The 14,757-nt window shown below is 33.6% G+C and overlaps 1 protein-coding gene across 1 annotated transcript in view; it reads right to left on the bottom strand.

Annotated features, from left to right (window-relative positions):
- Positions 1-3,340: 3,340 nt before the first annotated feature.
- ZNRF2 (zinc and ring finger 2) overlaps positions 3,341-14,757 on the bottom strand; it is a 96,516-nt gene continuing 85,099 nt past the window's right edge. The window contains exons 4-5 of the mRNA XM_007466098.1: positions 8,122-8,201; positions 3,341-5,006 (exon numbers count right to left, since the gene is read on the bottom strand). Coding sequence (XP_007466160.1) covers positions 8,144-8,201 — 58 coding nt within the window. The 3' untranslated portion in view covers positions 3,341-5,006; positions 8,122-8,143. The remainder of the gene's footprint in view (positions 5,007-8,121; positions 8,202-14,757) is intronic.

The raw sequence follows: 14,757 nt of genomic DNA, 5'->3' as shown, positions 1-14,757 counted from the left end.
CCTAACATATTTTCTATATTTCTTGTGATTGATGCTTTTGATACCTTATTTACTAGGAAAATATTTTCTAACAGAGGAAATTATAAAGTATTACAGAAGAGTTGAGGAAACCATGAACAGAGCAGTAGAGGTAAATATCTATCATTATCATGATTTTCAAATAAGGAAACTCATATAGTCATTGCAAAGCAATAAAATGTAATGGACTGCTATACTACAGATCAATATCATCATCCAGTTCCAAAATCTCTTTTGTATCTCTCTGTAGGGTCTGCTAACTGTATTACATGCACACAGATGCTCAAAATGCTTTTGACTAATAATGAAAGCTTTTCAAGATGCTGGCACCAGATTCACTGGTAACAGGATACTGATAGAACTCTAAGTTTATAAATATAAATCATCAGTATTTATCAATCTCAGCATACCAAATCAAAAAGGAAGTCATGAGAATTTAGTAACAGAAGAAATTAATCACTTCTGATTCTAAGACTCGGGGTCCTGAAAGGTGCCTCACAGTCCAGGGCAGAGTTAAGAAGCACAAGGCTGGTTAACAGATACTATAATATCACTTTCTAAAATTTCATTTATTTCTGGGATGTGAGTTTATGCCATGCCACCCTTTGCCTCTCTATAAACAAGCAACCAACAATCTATCTTATTATTAGCTCTTGGTCTAAAATTAATGATGGCTTAAATATCTGAAAATATCTGCCAACTCCCCTAAGTATGGTAATGTTGCATTTTCAATAAAACTCAACATTAACGTATCTGGTTTTCATTGATGCCTTTTACTTTCCATAGAGAAAGACAAGGTATTTCCCATTCATATAATACAGGAATTCTGTGATTTGAAAAGAACATCCAGTTTCTTAGCTTAAGCACAGCATTCACAGAATATGGTATTCGAAGTATTGTCTGGGTAAGTTATTACCAAAAAAATTTTACCAGCTGTTCCTGAATAAGGATCACTACTAGGAGCATACCAAGTAGCAATTTCCTGTAAAGAAAACCAAGTAACAATTTAGTTTCAGAATGAAAAGATCTGGGTAGAGAAGGAAAGTGGACAATAACACAGATAATGTAACTACCATAATGTTCCTCACAGTATGTTGTAGCAAAGAAAAAGATCAGAAGCTACAAACTTCAGAAACAAAGGGGAATGGGCCAAAGACAAAATATTGGCATGCTAGAATTTTTTTACCTTAGAAAATATCTAAGAAAGAATAAAGGACACTTCACATTTAACCACCCACTGTCAATATGTTCTGAGTTTATCTCAGGATAAATCAAAATGCAAGAAAATGGCCCGAATGAATTAGAAAACTTCCTGCAACTAACAAACTGTACTCATATTTAAAGCAATATTTACCTCTATGTAGTTTTATAAAATTCCTAATAATCTGATTTATATGGAAACTTGCTCTTTGAAAACATAAGGATTGGATATTAATATCAACATATAATGTGGACGTCAATCAGATGGTAAGTTCAATTATTCTTTAATTTTAAAAAAGAGTTTCATGCTTTGTTCAAATGTAGCTTACTGTCAGAAAATTTCCCTTCTTTAACTCTCTTTTAGTAAATAAAATTAGGTAATATTTACATTAAATTTACAGTCTTTTTTCATTTAAAGGAATATCCCTGTGACTTGCTATAATATGTTAAACAATTGCTCTTAAACTTCACTAAACCCAAATTTAGCAAGCAAACTAAGCTTTGAAAAAAAAATCTGGTATTTTCATTGACTCGTTTAAACTGGAATCTTTTTGAAATACATACTGCAAGTATGCTCCTCAGGCATTCTGGGGCTACATTCTAGTAGACTCTTTAGTGGGTGAAAACTGAAATAACTGTGTAACATTTAAAAGAAATAGAAGACTTGCACTAAGAAACTAAAACCTACCCGGTACCCAACAGTTAACAACATGACTTTTTTAGTTGTTTTGGCTACCACAAAATAATGAGTTATAGAAACCATTATTTATATTTCAATCAGACACTGCTCTTAAAACACAATCTATATCTGATTTATAACCAGATCTGAAAAACACAGATTAAGACTATTCTTAGTTTATTTCTATGGGAAAGAGCCAAAAGAAGACAATAATTGTACTCATATACATTCTTACACTCTCTTACACACTTAGGGGGAAAAAAAGCCAGATCACCGTAAGGTGAGTCAAAATTGGCAATAAACCCATTATTAAGAAAAGAGCGGCACTGAAGTGAAATTTCAGAACACATTGCTTTCTATATACCCAACTGTGATCTTATTTGAAAACAAGTATTTACAAAGCTTCTAGAAAACTATAACCAACTTGATAACTAGGGTTTCATTCTTTATTTTGTCTCCATAATATTCAGTTGTCAGTAGTTTCAGCTACACATTTAAACATGTAACGTGATTTTATGTCCTACTTACACTATTCAGTGTCTGTATATAAATTTACAAATATTATAAGTGACATTATGTACAATATTACTTATAATATTTTCCAGATTAGCAATTTTGACTTTAAATAAAAACTGGAGCATCTGGGCTTTAAAAAATTTTCAATTTCTAAATTCTTCTTTTTAGGAAGTCACTGATGGAGACTGAATTTAAAGTAAAAAAAAAAAAAAGCTACCTTTTGTACATTTTAACAAAAAAGGGATCACTATAAACAGCTTTAAGTAGATACTGTTCTAGACAAATAATCAAGTAGCACTTGACACTGACAAACACTGAACTTTCTCTTAAACCACAGGAGCTTCTACTGTAGGAGCTGCAGCACAGAACCTTATGACAAAGGCTAAGTGAATACGATTGTGGGAGTATGGTACAGGATAAAGAAGGAAAAGGGAATTTAGGTCAATAAACTTTAAAAGTCAATGAGTAAATTATATCAGAAAATCAACTTCCAAGAGAATATCAATAGTTAACTACCACAGCTATAGTAAATCTTTTCCTTTCAGAATGGAAGACAACAAAATAATTCTTACCATAACAATATACCAGTAGAAAAAAAAAACTATTCACATTCTAAGAGGTTTCTCTTGGTGTGTGTGTGTGCGAGAGAGAAAGAGGGAGAGCGAAAGGGAGAGAAAGCTTACAAAATTGAAAATGTGAACTAAAGTGTATTCATATTAAGATTTCGTGATAACAGAAAAAATTTAAGGAAAGAATATTTTCTTTGAGGGAAGAATATTTTCCATAACTGGTTAAAAAAAGCACCTATGAAACTGTGCAGTCAGCTGTCACAATGGAGGTTTTGGACTCTTCTATCAACTGCAGCATAACAAAAGACATTTCACAGTAAAACTTTAGGGAAAACATTACCTGGTTTAGAATCACAATGAAAGCAATGAAAAACTCTTTTAATTGTTTATAACATACATATTTTTCTGGGTAGCAGCAGTTGCTCCTGTACGTGCCCTTTTAAAAAATGTGAAACAGAAGCAATAGAGTAGAAAAAAAACTGAGAAGGATAGGAATAGCAGCAATAAACAGAAAAGCAAACAAATACATTAAAAAAAGCTTAAAATAAGGAAACAGTACTGTGTAACTCTCAATTATACTGAGTAAAGTGCACTGCTTAAATTGTTCACTGATAATATTTTCCCTATGTTGAAGACATGAAATCTATTTATCGGTATTTTTGATATTAAAAAAAAAAAAGGCACTCACTGTTGCAGCCCTGATAGCTCTCCTCCAGTATTTTTTAACCATTCAGATGTATTTTGTGGGAATATTTATTCACATAATTTTGCTTAATACATTTCTTTCTAAACAAGACTGAATTTAAAAGTCTCTGTAACATTTTCAATGACAGTAATAACACATTAATAAATTATAAATTAACAAAATCTTCATGTTTGCTTTAAAAAATCATTTATCAAATGCTAAACCCCAGATTACCTGGAAAATTAAAGATGCAAATTGCTATAAATCTGGCATCCCAATTAAATTCTGATTTTTAAAAGTATATAAAAATGTCCCTCAAATTATTCCAAGTTCCACTCAAGAAAATTTTATTTTACCCTTTTCATAAGTTATTAAGTTTACAACCTGCTAAACATTTTACCCAAATGTAGGAAAACTGCACGGAGATGCAAAGCACAATAAAATAATTACATGAAAAGAACAAACAAAAATACCCGTTAAAACAAAGTTACTGTAGCTGGAAGCACTTAAAATTGGTAATTAGTACTTTTTTAAAGTTGCATAGCTGCAAAATGATTCATTGCTGATTAACTGTTGAGCAGTTTTATTTAAAAAGGAAACATATTTAATAAACTGCAATTCTGTAGATAATCCAAATTTAATTAATTAAAATGTAATTATGTAACTTGATTTTTTTTATTGTTTGGAATGCATTCTGATAATGTTAAACCTTTAATTTAAAGTATTAACATACTTTAGCTTTCCTATGTAGAAGTCTATTTTCCACTCTTGGGGGAAAAAAAAAAATCAAAGAACTTGAGATCATGGTCTACATTCAGAGAGTGTTTTACTGCTTGATTACATTTCTTGGTTTCACATTCAAGACTTTAATTTTTAAGAAGTAAATTACGTGGTCTTCAATTTAAGAATAGATGAATGCAGGAACATCATATTGGGGAAAATAAAGGGACCCCAAACTAAAAACCAAAACAAATTAAAAACAACTAGTTCCACAGCTCTAGAGAACTTAAAAAGTAAATCAACTTTTAAATCAGTTAACTTTGGTGTCTGAATATAAAATGTTCATCAGTATTACCTATGTAGATGACTATTAAGGGATGTGCAGCATTTTCAAAATCCCTGTGTGTCCTTTATATTCATGTTTGGTACACTGAGTTCTGTGACAATTGTCCTCTCCTCAGCAGGATTTTTTTTTCCTGTATGATTGTCCATCTCTGCATTACTGAGTCTCACAGAACTTAGATTTCTGGCTGTGTGCCTGCATTTTTGTTTTTGCTTTTCCAGAGATAAATCTTCGTATCCTCTCAGTTTTTCAAGCATCTTGAAAAGACAAGGAAACCTGTGTAAAAAGTGGATACATTTAGTTTAAGCAACGGTCCATGATAGTAATACAAATCAAAATACAACATCCATTTCCCCATAAACACTGCTTTAGACTGTAAATTTTCATACTTACTTAGTATTTTAAAAACTGTTAAAATTTGTTTTCTGCAAAAGAACAAATCAAGGACACAGAAGGACCAATTAAATCTTAAAATAGTTACAAAAAATAGCCACTAAGTAACAGTCGTTCCCCCTCCACAATAAAGACTACACCAAACTACAGAAAACAAACACACACAATTAACTAAGCCCTCTCCAAGTAACTAAAAACCTCGAATTACAAATAGTGAACAATTTCCTAACTAATCAAGACCTTAGATATTCATGTATCTCTGTTTTGGGCTGACTACTAAATTCGTATGCTGAAGAGTATCAGAAGTGCTACTTACATGTTGCCTTAAAAAAAAAAAGTTTTAACAACACTGAATCCTCTTCAAACCTACACATTTTCTTTATACATTTTTATTGGAGTATAATTGCTCTACAACGTTGTGTTAGCTTCTGCTGTACAGCAAAGTGAATCAGCTATATGTATACATATATCCCCATATCCCCTCCCTCTTGAGCCTCCCTCCCACCCAAACCCATACACTTTTAATCTAGGACAGCAAAAGGGATAGGAAGAATTTTTCATCTGACAAATAAGGGTAGTCAGAACAAAAGCAAAAATGTGAAAGAGTTGAAATATTCCATGTCTACACATTCTCAGAAATGACTCTTCAAGACCCATAGAGAAAGATTCCACTGGTTCACATTTCTGAGGGCAGCTGCCACTGAACTCAGGTTCCACAATGAAAAACAAAATGAATAAGAAGATAACATTGATATATAGGGTAAGGAAACTGAAATACTGTTTAAAACCAACAGACATGCATATTGACCATGAGATGAGATGCATGTTCCACATATCCCATAACCTCATTGTGACACTAAAAGAAAAATTTAGTTGATTAGACCATGTAATAAAATATTTTATATCATAAAATTCCATTTTCACACAAAAAAGTTTATTGACTAAAAAGATAGATTTTATCTATGGGTGAAAGATTTAGACATATTATTTTGATATGTGGAATACTAAGATAAAAATTTCATTTTATTAGCATTGTGGTACACGGGCCTCTCACTGTTGTGGCCTCTCCCATTGCGGAGCACAGGCTCCAGACGCGCAGGCTCAGCGGCCATGGCTCATGCACCTAGCCGCTCCGCGGCATGTGGGATCTTCCCGGACCAGGACACGAACCTGTGTCCCCTGCATCGGCAGGCGGACTCTCAACCACTGCGCCACCAGGGAAGCCCATAGCATTGGTTTTTAGTACTTAAAAAGCTTCTAAAATTTTAGCTATAGCTTTACTTTATTGGCCCAGATGTAAGGTGACCCTGAAGACATTCCAAAGCATCCTCCTCTTCAAAAAACACTTTACACAGTAAAATAAAAACATACATACATGCATGTATCCTCAAAATACCACTCCATCACCACACTTCTCTTATACAGCAACCTAATCCCAATTCATACCTCAAATGTGTCAAGGTATGATCTGAATCATCTCACAGTAAAAGGTTCAAAAGCTGATACAGTTTACCCAGGCCTTCACATTTCACAGGCATAACCCTAATGTTATTAAGACAGAGGTCTCTCTCAATGTTGTAGCTCTTATTTCAGCTGCTATAACTGCTATTAAGTTATCTCAAATATATTTTGTCAATATTCTAATCTGCTGCTATTAAATGACCCTCATTAAGAGGGAACAGAATTCCTTGAATGTGTTTATTATCTCAACACCTCAAATGTAAGACCAGGAGTTATTGAAATAAAAGGAAATGGGGGAACAGCACAGGACTAGATCTCAGGTATTATCTGCTCTAGTTTCCTGCCTCCGGTCTTAGACACTGAGAAAAGATTGTTGTCTGTGACTATCTTGAGTCTCTGAACACAGAGGTTCTAACTCCTTCCAAAGCAAGTCCAAGATTGGCTAAAATATTCTGCCTTCATATAAAACACAATGTTTTATATCATTTTTGAAATGATAAAGATAAAAAGCTTTTCATATACATGAAGATGGCAATCAAGTTAACTATTTTTTCAAAGCTAAATGATGGAATATGAAAAATAGCAATACTCAAGTGAGGTTTTCATTTCAATTTGCTAAACATTTTCAGAAAATGCAGAATCATGAATAAGCTACAACAATAGTGGAAAACAAATTCTGTATTTGGTTTAAAATTCAATTCAATTTTTTTTTTGTCTACTGTATAGGTAGGATACAAAAGTGAAAGATTAAATTGAACAAATGAATACAAATGCAACTTTCTCAAGAAACTGTTCCTATCTAATAATAGCAAAATAGCAAAGAACACAATCTTTTGATTCAATTCCCACCTCTACTAAGGAACTAGCTATGTGACCTTGACAAGTCAAGTTTCTTACCCTCTCTAAAACTTAATCTCCTCATCATCTGCATAACGGGAGTAGTTAAGAGTACCGAGCTCAAAGGGTTGTTATACCAATTAGATGAGTTATAAATAGATGTAAAATGCTTAGACCAATCCCTGGCACATAATAATGCAATATAAATGCTAATTATTACGATTAGAATTATATTATATTGCATTACCTAAAAACATACCTGGGAAGTTATGGTTAAGAGTATGGAATTTGATTCTGTTGCTAACTACATGTCCTTGGACTGTTGGTGCAACATGCTTCTTAATGTCATAGAACTTAATTACTCTGACCCTCAGGTTTCTCATTGGTAAAATGGGGTCATGATATTTACTTCATGGGTTTTTTTTAAAGTATTAAACTAAAATTAAATAAGCTAAAGTGTTTTAAAGTACCAAAAATGTAGAGTTTACTTAATATATGACTCTCTTCAGGAAATCAAGAAAGTTGTTTTTATGTATCTTTTAATGTGAGTTTTCTACACAGTAGCCTAATACAATGTCTGGAACACATATACACACACACACACACACCTTAATAAATGAGTGAATAAAAACGGTGGTTGAGAATGTATAACTCAGGTAACAGTTTAAAAAGCAATTAAAACAGAAAATGGGAGAATTACCTATAAAACAGGAAGCTGATGCTTAATCTGAAGGGTGCTCAGGGCAAGATCTATTTACTTCAAACCATTCATCTATGCAGCTAGAAAAGAAAAAAACCAGAAAAATTGAAACACTTATGTTTATTTATATCATAACAGTCATAATAAAAATGCTTACTTCTTGACATTAATATATCTCTGTGGAAAAAAATTTAATATTTTTAATGACCATATTTGGCATATAGAAATAAAAGATAAGAATATGTTTACTACATTCTGAGTATTCTAAGCAGTTAGGGAAATGAATCTTTGCAAAATTATGCTATGAAGTACTTTAAAGTTTAAACAGAACAACCATTCCCAAAAGAGAACCTAAAGAACTACCACTTTACCAATATTCAAAATTAAAGGACAAATCTGGACAGATATTTCTCTCTTCAAACTAGTTGTTCATTTATGCAAATGTTAACCAGTTCATGCCACAGATAAAGCTTTCAAGCTTTAATTCTTGACAATACTGCATTACATTTTAAAAGACCATATTTATGTGATGTGAGTATTGAAAACTTAAATTCTATCCCTTCCTTCCTGCAATACATATATATATATACAAATAAATATACCATCATCCATTTGTATTTATAAACTATTGCATGATTTTATAGGAAGTTAAATATTAGGGTGCATATATAATTATCATTGTAGATCTGCACTGTCCAGTGCAGTAAGCCACAAGCCACATGTGGCTATTTAAATTTAAATTAATTAAAATTAAATAAAAGAAAAATGCACTTCCTCAGTCACACTAGCCACATTTCAAGTGCTCAACAGCCACATGGCTAGTGGCTACTCTATTAGCACAGATATATAACATTTCCATCACTGCAGAACGTTCTAATGATAAACTCAAGGCCTTAAGAAGGTTAAGTAACTTGCTCAACAGCTAGGAAGTTACCCAAGCAGATTTTAAACTGTTCAACATTCTCACTGTTGACACATTGCAAATTTGCATATGCCACAAAGCTAGAAGGCTTGGCTAATACATTGAAGGGTAAAATTAATATTTATCCAACCTCATATCCTGACAGTTGGTTTGATAGGTAAAAATGATGGATAAATTTAAAAGGAAAGCAGGCAAAAGATCTCAACCATATGACATTCTTTCAGTATCTAAAACAATTTCTGTTGTCCTTTTGCTGTCTAAATAAACATGCCCAATTTGGCTTATGACACTTTTTTCATTCGGCCTGTTCTCTATTCGACTCACCTGGCTCTAGACGTCCTCTGGTCTACCAGAATACCTCTTACAACAAAGTACTGAGAAATGAACAAAATACTCCAGATGTGTTAACAATTCCCAATACATCTGAATAGTACACCTCTGTGATCTAAAATGGGTACTTCTTATTTTACAATCATGATTTCAGCTCATCTAGACAAAGAAACCATTTAAAATCCCAGGTCCTTCTTACAAAAGTTGCTATCAACCCACGTTATTTAAAATATTATATTCCTCTCTCCAAAATCCAGCAGAAAATCACTCTCCTGATTTTGGTGCTTTACTTCCTTAGGCATTTTCTTACTCTAAAAGTATATATATGAGTATTCCAAAACAACGTATAGTACTGTTTCCATGTTTTAAATTTTATTTGAACACTACTATAAGGTATGCTTTTTTCTACTGGCTTTTTTTCAGTCAATTTGAGGTTCGCAGTTGTTAATAAATAAGGCTCATTTGTATGCTTACTGGACACTTGCGGCTCCTTTTTGTGAACTGGCTGTCAACAACTTTTGCCAATTTTTCTATTTTGATTTGTCTTTTCCTTATAGACTTATAAAAAGTTATTATCCAGCTATTGCAGCTGTAACATAATATACACATTTTTGATGAACCTTGCTTTCTACAAAACTATTCACTAAAAATAACAGGGTTTATGAGAGAAAAAAAACAGGTTAAAGGCAGACCACTCAAATAATACAACCCTGTAACCGGAACAAAGCTGTGTTCCTTCCAAACAAATAAAATACCTCTGTAAATCTAGGATTTTTTTTAAAAGGGTGAGGTTAGCTTGATATAAAGAGGATTAAGGAAGGACTGATACTGTTTGAGTTACGGAGACAAAAGCCAAAGCACAAAATTTGAGAACTATGAAGTAAACAGGCACTTCCAAAATAAATCCCAGAGCCTAACTGAACTGGGTGTGAGACTACTTGGTGAATGGGCATCCTTAAAGTTAACTGCATTCTTCTATGGCTTGCTTCCATATTTGCTCTTATTTGATGGAGCAAAGCATTAATGTGCTGAAAAACACTATATATGAACCAGTATGATGTGATTATACATACTGTTGCCCTTCTATACCATTTACCAACTACAATGAGCTAACTGCATTACAGAAAGTTGCTGAAGGAGAGTACTGTTTCAGATAGCAAAACTTTGTTGTTATGAAAACACTCTGAGGTCTAGTTTTTAACTTTTTCACAGTATCATGATGCAAAAAAAGTTTTAAATTTTAATGTAGTCAAATTCATCAACTTGTCTTCTAACTTTTTATGGGGAGGTTATCTTAGCCCCCCCAAATAATTCCTTACCATGAGGTTAAGAACATCTCTCTATATTCTTTCCAACACTTTAGATTTTAGTTTCCACGGGCAGTTAATTTGGAAATCTTATTTCAAATGTAAAATAGGATTCAATTATTTTTTCATCTCAACAACAGTATTTTTTCATATCAATAACATATCAATCGATCCCAGTGCCATTCACTGAATAGTTCATTCTTATGAACTAATTGGGAAACCAATTTTTCCATTTATTCATGTTAAACAAACCTTATATAGCACCTATTATGTGCCAGAACTTTCTAAAAATAACTCATTTAAAACCTCAGAAGAGGGACTTCCCTGGTGGTCCAATGGTAAAGAATCTGCCTTTCGGCTTCCCCGCGGTCTGGGAAGATCCCACATGCCGCGGAGCGGCTGGGCCCGTGAGCCATGGCTGCTGAGGCTGCGCGTCCAGAGCCTGTGCTCCGCAATGGGAGAGGCCACAACAGCGAGAGGCCCGTGTACCCCAAAAAAAAAAAAAAAAAAAAAATCTGCCTTTCAATGCAGGGGACACAGGTTCGATCCCTGGTCAGGGAATTAAGATCCCACATGCTGCAGGGCAACTAAGCCCGTGCACCGCAACTACAGAGCCCGCATGCCTCACTACAGAGCCTACGTGCTCTGGAGCCCACATGCTACAACCAGAGAGAGAAAACCTGCACACCACAACCAGAGAGAAGACTGCAAGCCACAACGAAGACCCCGTGCCCCGCAACGAAAGACCCCACATGCCGCAACTAAGGCCCGATGCAGCCAAAAATAAATAAATAAATGATGATGATAAAAAAAAACTCAGAACAACTCTATGAAGTTGGTACTATTGCCTCATTTTACAGATTAAGGCAGAGAAAAATTAAGTAACTTGACCAAGATGACACAGTGAATTAACAGAGGGGCTGGAATTCAAACCTTAGGAATCCTGACTCCCAACAGTCCATGCTCTTAAACCTCCATGTTATGCTGTCTCTCCATATATGCATGAGTGTTTATGGACTCTATTCTTTCCCACTTACCCACCTATATCCTTTCCACAATCTTAATTAATAGTCCTATAGTGAATTTGTACAGGACAAGCTCCCTGCCCCTAGCATTGCTTTCTTCTTTTTGAGTGTCTCGACTATTCTTGGCCCTTTGTTCTTTTATCTGTATATATTTAAGAATCAACTTGTCAAGTTACATGAAAAAACTAGTTGAGATTTGACTGGAATAGCATTAACTACATAGATTTGGGGTGAAGTGACATCTCTATGACATTGAGTTTTCCTAGCCACAAAAAGGTACCTGTATTTATTTTAAACCTTCTATAATATCTTTCAATAAAGTTTTAAAGTCTTGAATATCTTAAGATTTATTCTCAACATACTTTATTCCTGTTGTAGTTTCTGTTGCTGTTAATGTTTTTATTCTAAAAAAAGTTATATATATTTTTTGTACTGGGATATGAATGCAGCTGTTTTTCATATGTTGAGCTCATATCTGGAAACCCAGCTAAATTCTTATTAATTTTAATATATTATCTAATATTTATTCTTTGCTTTTGATTTTAAATTATTAATAATACAGAACTTATTAATATGGTCCTCTTCCTCTGTTAATGTGGTAACTTATATACATAAATTTTCTAATCATATATTCCTTTGCATTCGTAACATAAATCCAATTTGGTTGAAAGGCATTACTTTCAATCTATATTGATGAATTTGGTTTGCTAGTATGTTTTTGGATTTTGCATTTATATTCATAAACGAGAGTTCCTTTTAATTTTCTTTCTTATCCTGTCCTTGTCTGATTTGGGTTATCAAGTTTATACTATTCTCATAAAATAAGTAGGAGAACCTTCTATCATATTCTACTTTTGGGGGGAATTTACAACTGTTAACATGGTGTTCTTTGGAAATCTGGTAAATTTGCTGTCCAACTGTCATCATGGGCCTGTTTTTAGGTTTTTGGTTTGGTTTTTTAAAAAATATTTGTGGTTTTTCAGGGTTAGTCTTAACAACTACTTATGATAGTTATTAGTCTATTCAGGTTTCCTATTTTTGTGTCATTTTGGACAATATTATATTTTTAAGGAAACTGCCTGTTTTGTTTAAATTTTTTACTTGAAAAGTATAAAATTTTTCACAGAATTTTCCAATCGTTTTTAATTTCTGCCATATCTAGAGTTATGTGTTCCTTTTCATTCCTATACTGTTTATTTTTTCCTTCTGGAGACAATCTTGCCAGAGGCTAATCTATTTTATTATTCTTTTCAAAGAACCAACTTTTGACTTTGTCAGTCTCTACTCTAGTGTGTAATTTTTTCATTCAAATTTTTTTCTTCTCTGATCTTCGTTTGCTTTGTGTTTATTCTGTTACCAATTTTCTAATTTTAGTAAGAACTTGGATTATTGATTTTCAGTCTTCTTAAAAATATTTTTAATTAATTAATTTATTTATTTTTGGCTGCGTAGGGTCTTTGCTGCTGCACACGGGCTTTCTCCAGTTGCAGCAAGCGTGGGCTACTCTTCGTTGCAGTGCGTGGGCTTACTGTGGTGGCTTCTCTTGTTGCGGAGCATGGGCTCTAGGTGCGCAGGCTCAGTAGTTGTGGCGCATGGGCTTTAGCTGCTCTGTGGCATGTAGGACCCTCCCGGACCAGGGATCAAACCCGTGTCCTCTGCATTGGCAGGAGCATTCTTAACCACTGTACCACCAGGGGAGTCCCTTTCAGTCTTTCTTTTAACACAAGCCTTGGTTTTCACTATTATTCAGTTCAGAGTATTTTCTAAGTTCCCTATGACTTCTTCTTTGATCCCAGAATATTTATCTTTTGTCACGCACATCAAACTGAGCTCAGAGAACAGCTTTCTGTATGGTACCATCATTTTGTGGTTTGTTAAAACTTGTCTTATGGTCTAGTACATGATCGATTTCTACAATACTTCATACGTACTTGAAAAGAAAATGTACTAATTGCTGGGTGCAGACATACACATACATATCCATTAGATCAAACCTGTTAACTGTATTGCTCAATTTTTCTAGGTCTTAACTAATTTTGTGTATGTCTGCTTGACTCAATGAGAAGTGTGTTGAAATTTCCCATTATCATGATGGATTTGTCAATTTTTTCTGACAGTTCTACGAATATTTTGAGACTGTGTTCTCTGGTACACAAAGAATTGAATTTTATATACTTTTATCATAAAATATTAATAATATTTTCTGCAATAAAGTTAATTTTGTCCAATATTAATTTAGCTTTGCCAGTTTTACTTTAGTTAATATTTTCCTGGATATAGTTTACTATCCCTTTACATCCATATTTTTCTATACCCCTTACGTTTAAGTGCGTTGCTCATCAACAGCATAACCCAATCTTTTGATTTGTTTTCAACTGGTTACTTTGATCTATTTAGATTTATTATAATTACTGATATTGGATTTGGTTTTGCCTCTTTGTTTTGGTACTATTTACTATTTTCTCTATGTTTTCCCCAACCCCCATGCCCTGCTTTTAAATAAAATTCCACATTATTTCTTTTACTGCTTTTAAAGATATAGTTTTCTATTCTTTTGGTAGGTTACCTTAAATCATCTTAAATCAAATTTTTCCTGAAACCAAGAACACTTTATGAGAAACCAGATGGGCTCTGGAGTCAAACAGACATGGCTAGAATCTCAGTTCTTCCATTTATTACCAGCTATGCGACCTTGGAGAGATTGTCTATGGTCCTCCAGCTTATTTCCTCAGCTGTACAATGAGACTGTTACAAGGCTTATATACGGTAACCTATTCAAGAAGCTATGGACAACACCTGGATCACAGTAAATGCTTAACAAATGGTAGCCTTTGGGATGCAAACAGATATGGGCTTAAGTTTTAGTACTAGCAGGAAAAAGGCCATTTTTTTTTAACATCTTTATTGGAGTATAATTGCTTCACAATGGTGTGTCAGCTTCTGCTGTATGACAAAGCGAACCAGCCATACGTGTGTGTTGTGTGTGTGGTGTGTGTGTGTGTGTGTGTATATATATATATATATATATATATATCTCCCCATATCCCCTCTC

This window comes from Lipotes vexillifer, unplaced genomic scaffold, assembly GCF_000442215.2.
Source record: "Lipotes vexillifer unplaced genomic scaffold, Lipotes_vexillifer_v1.1 scaffold150, whole genome shotgun sequence".
NCBI lineage: Eukaryota > Metazoa > Chordata > Mammalia > Artiodactyla > Lipotidae > Lipotes > Lipotes vexillifer.
This window is presented reverse-complemented; position numbering and strand designations above follow the sequence as displayed.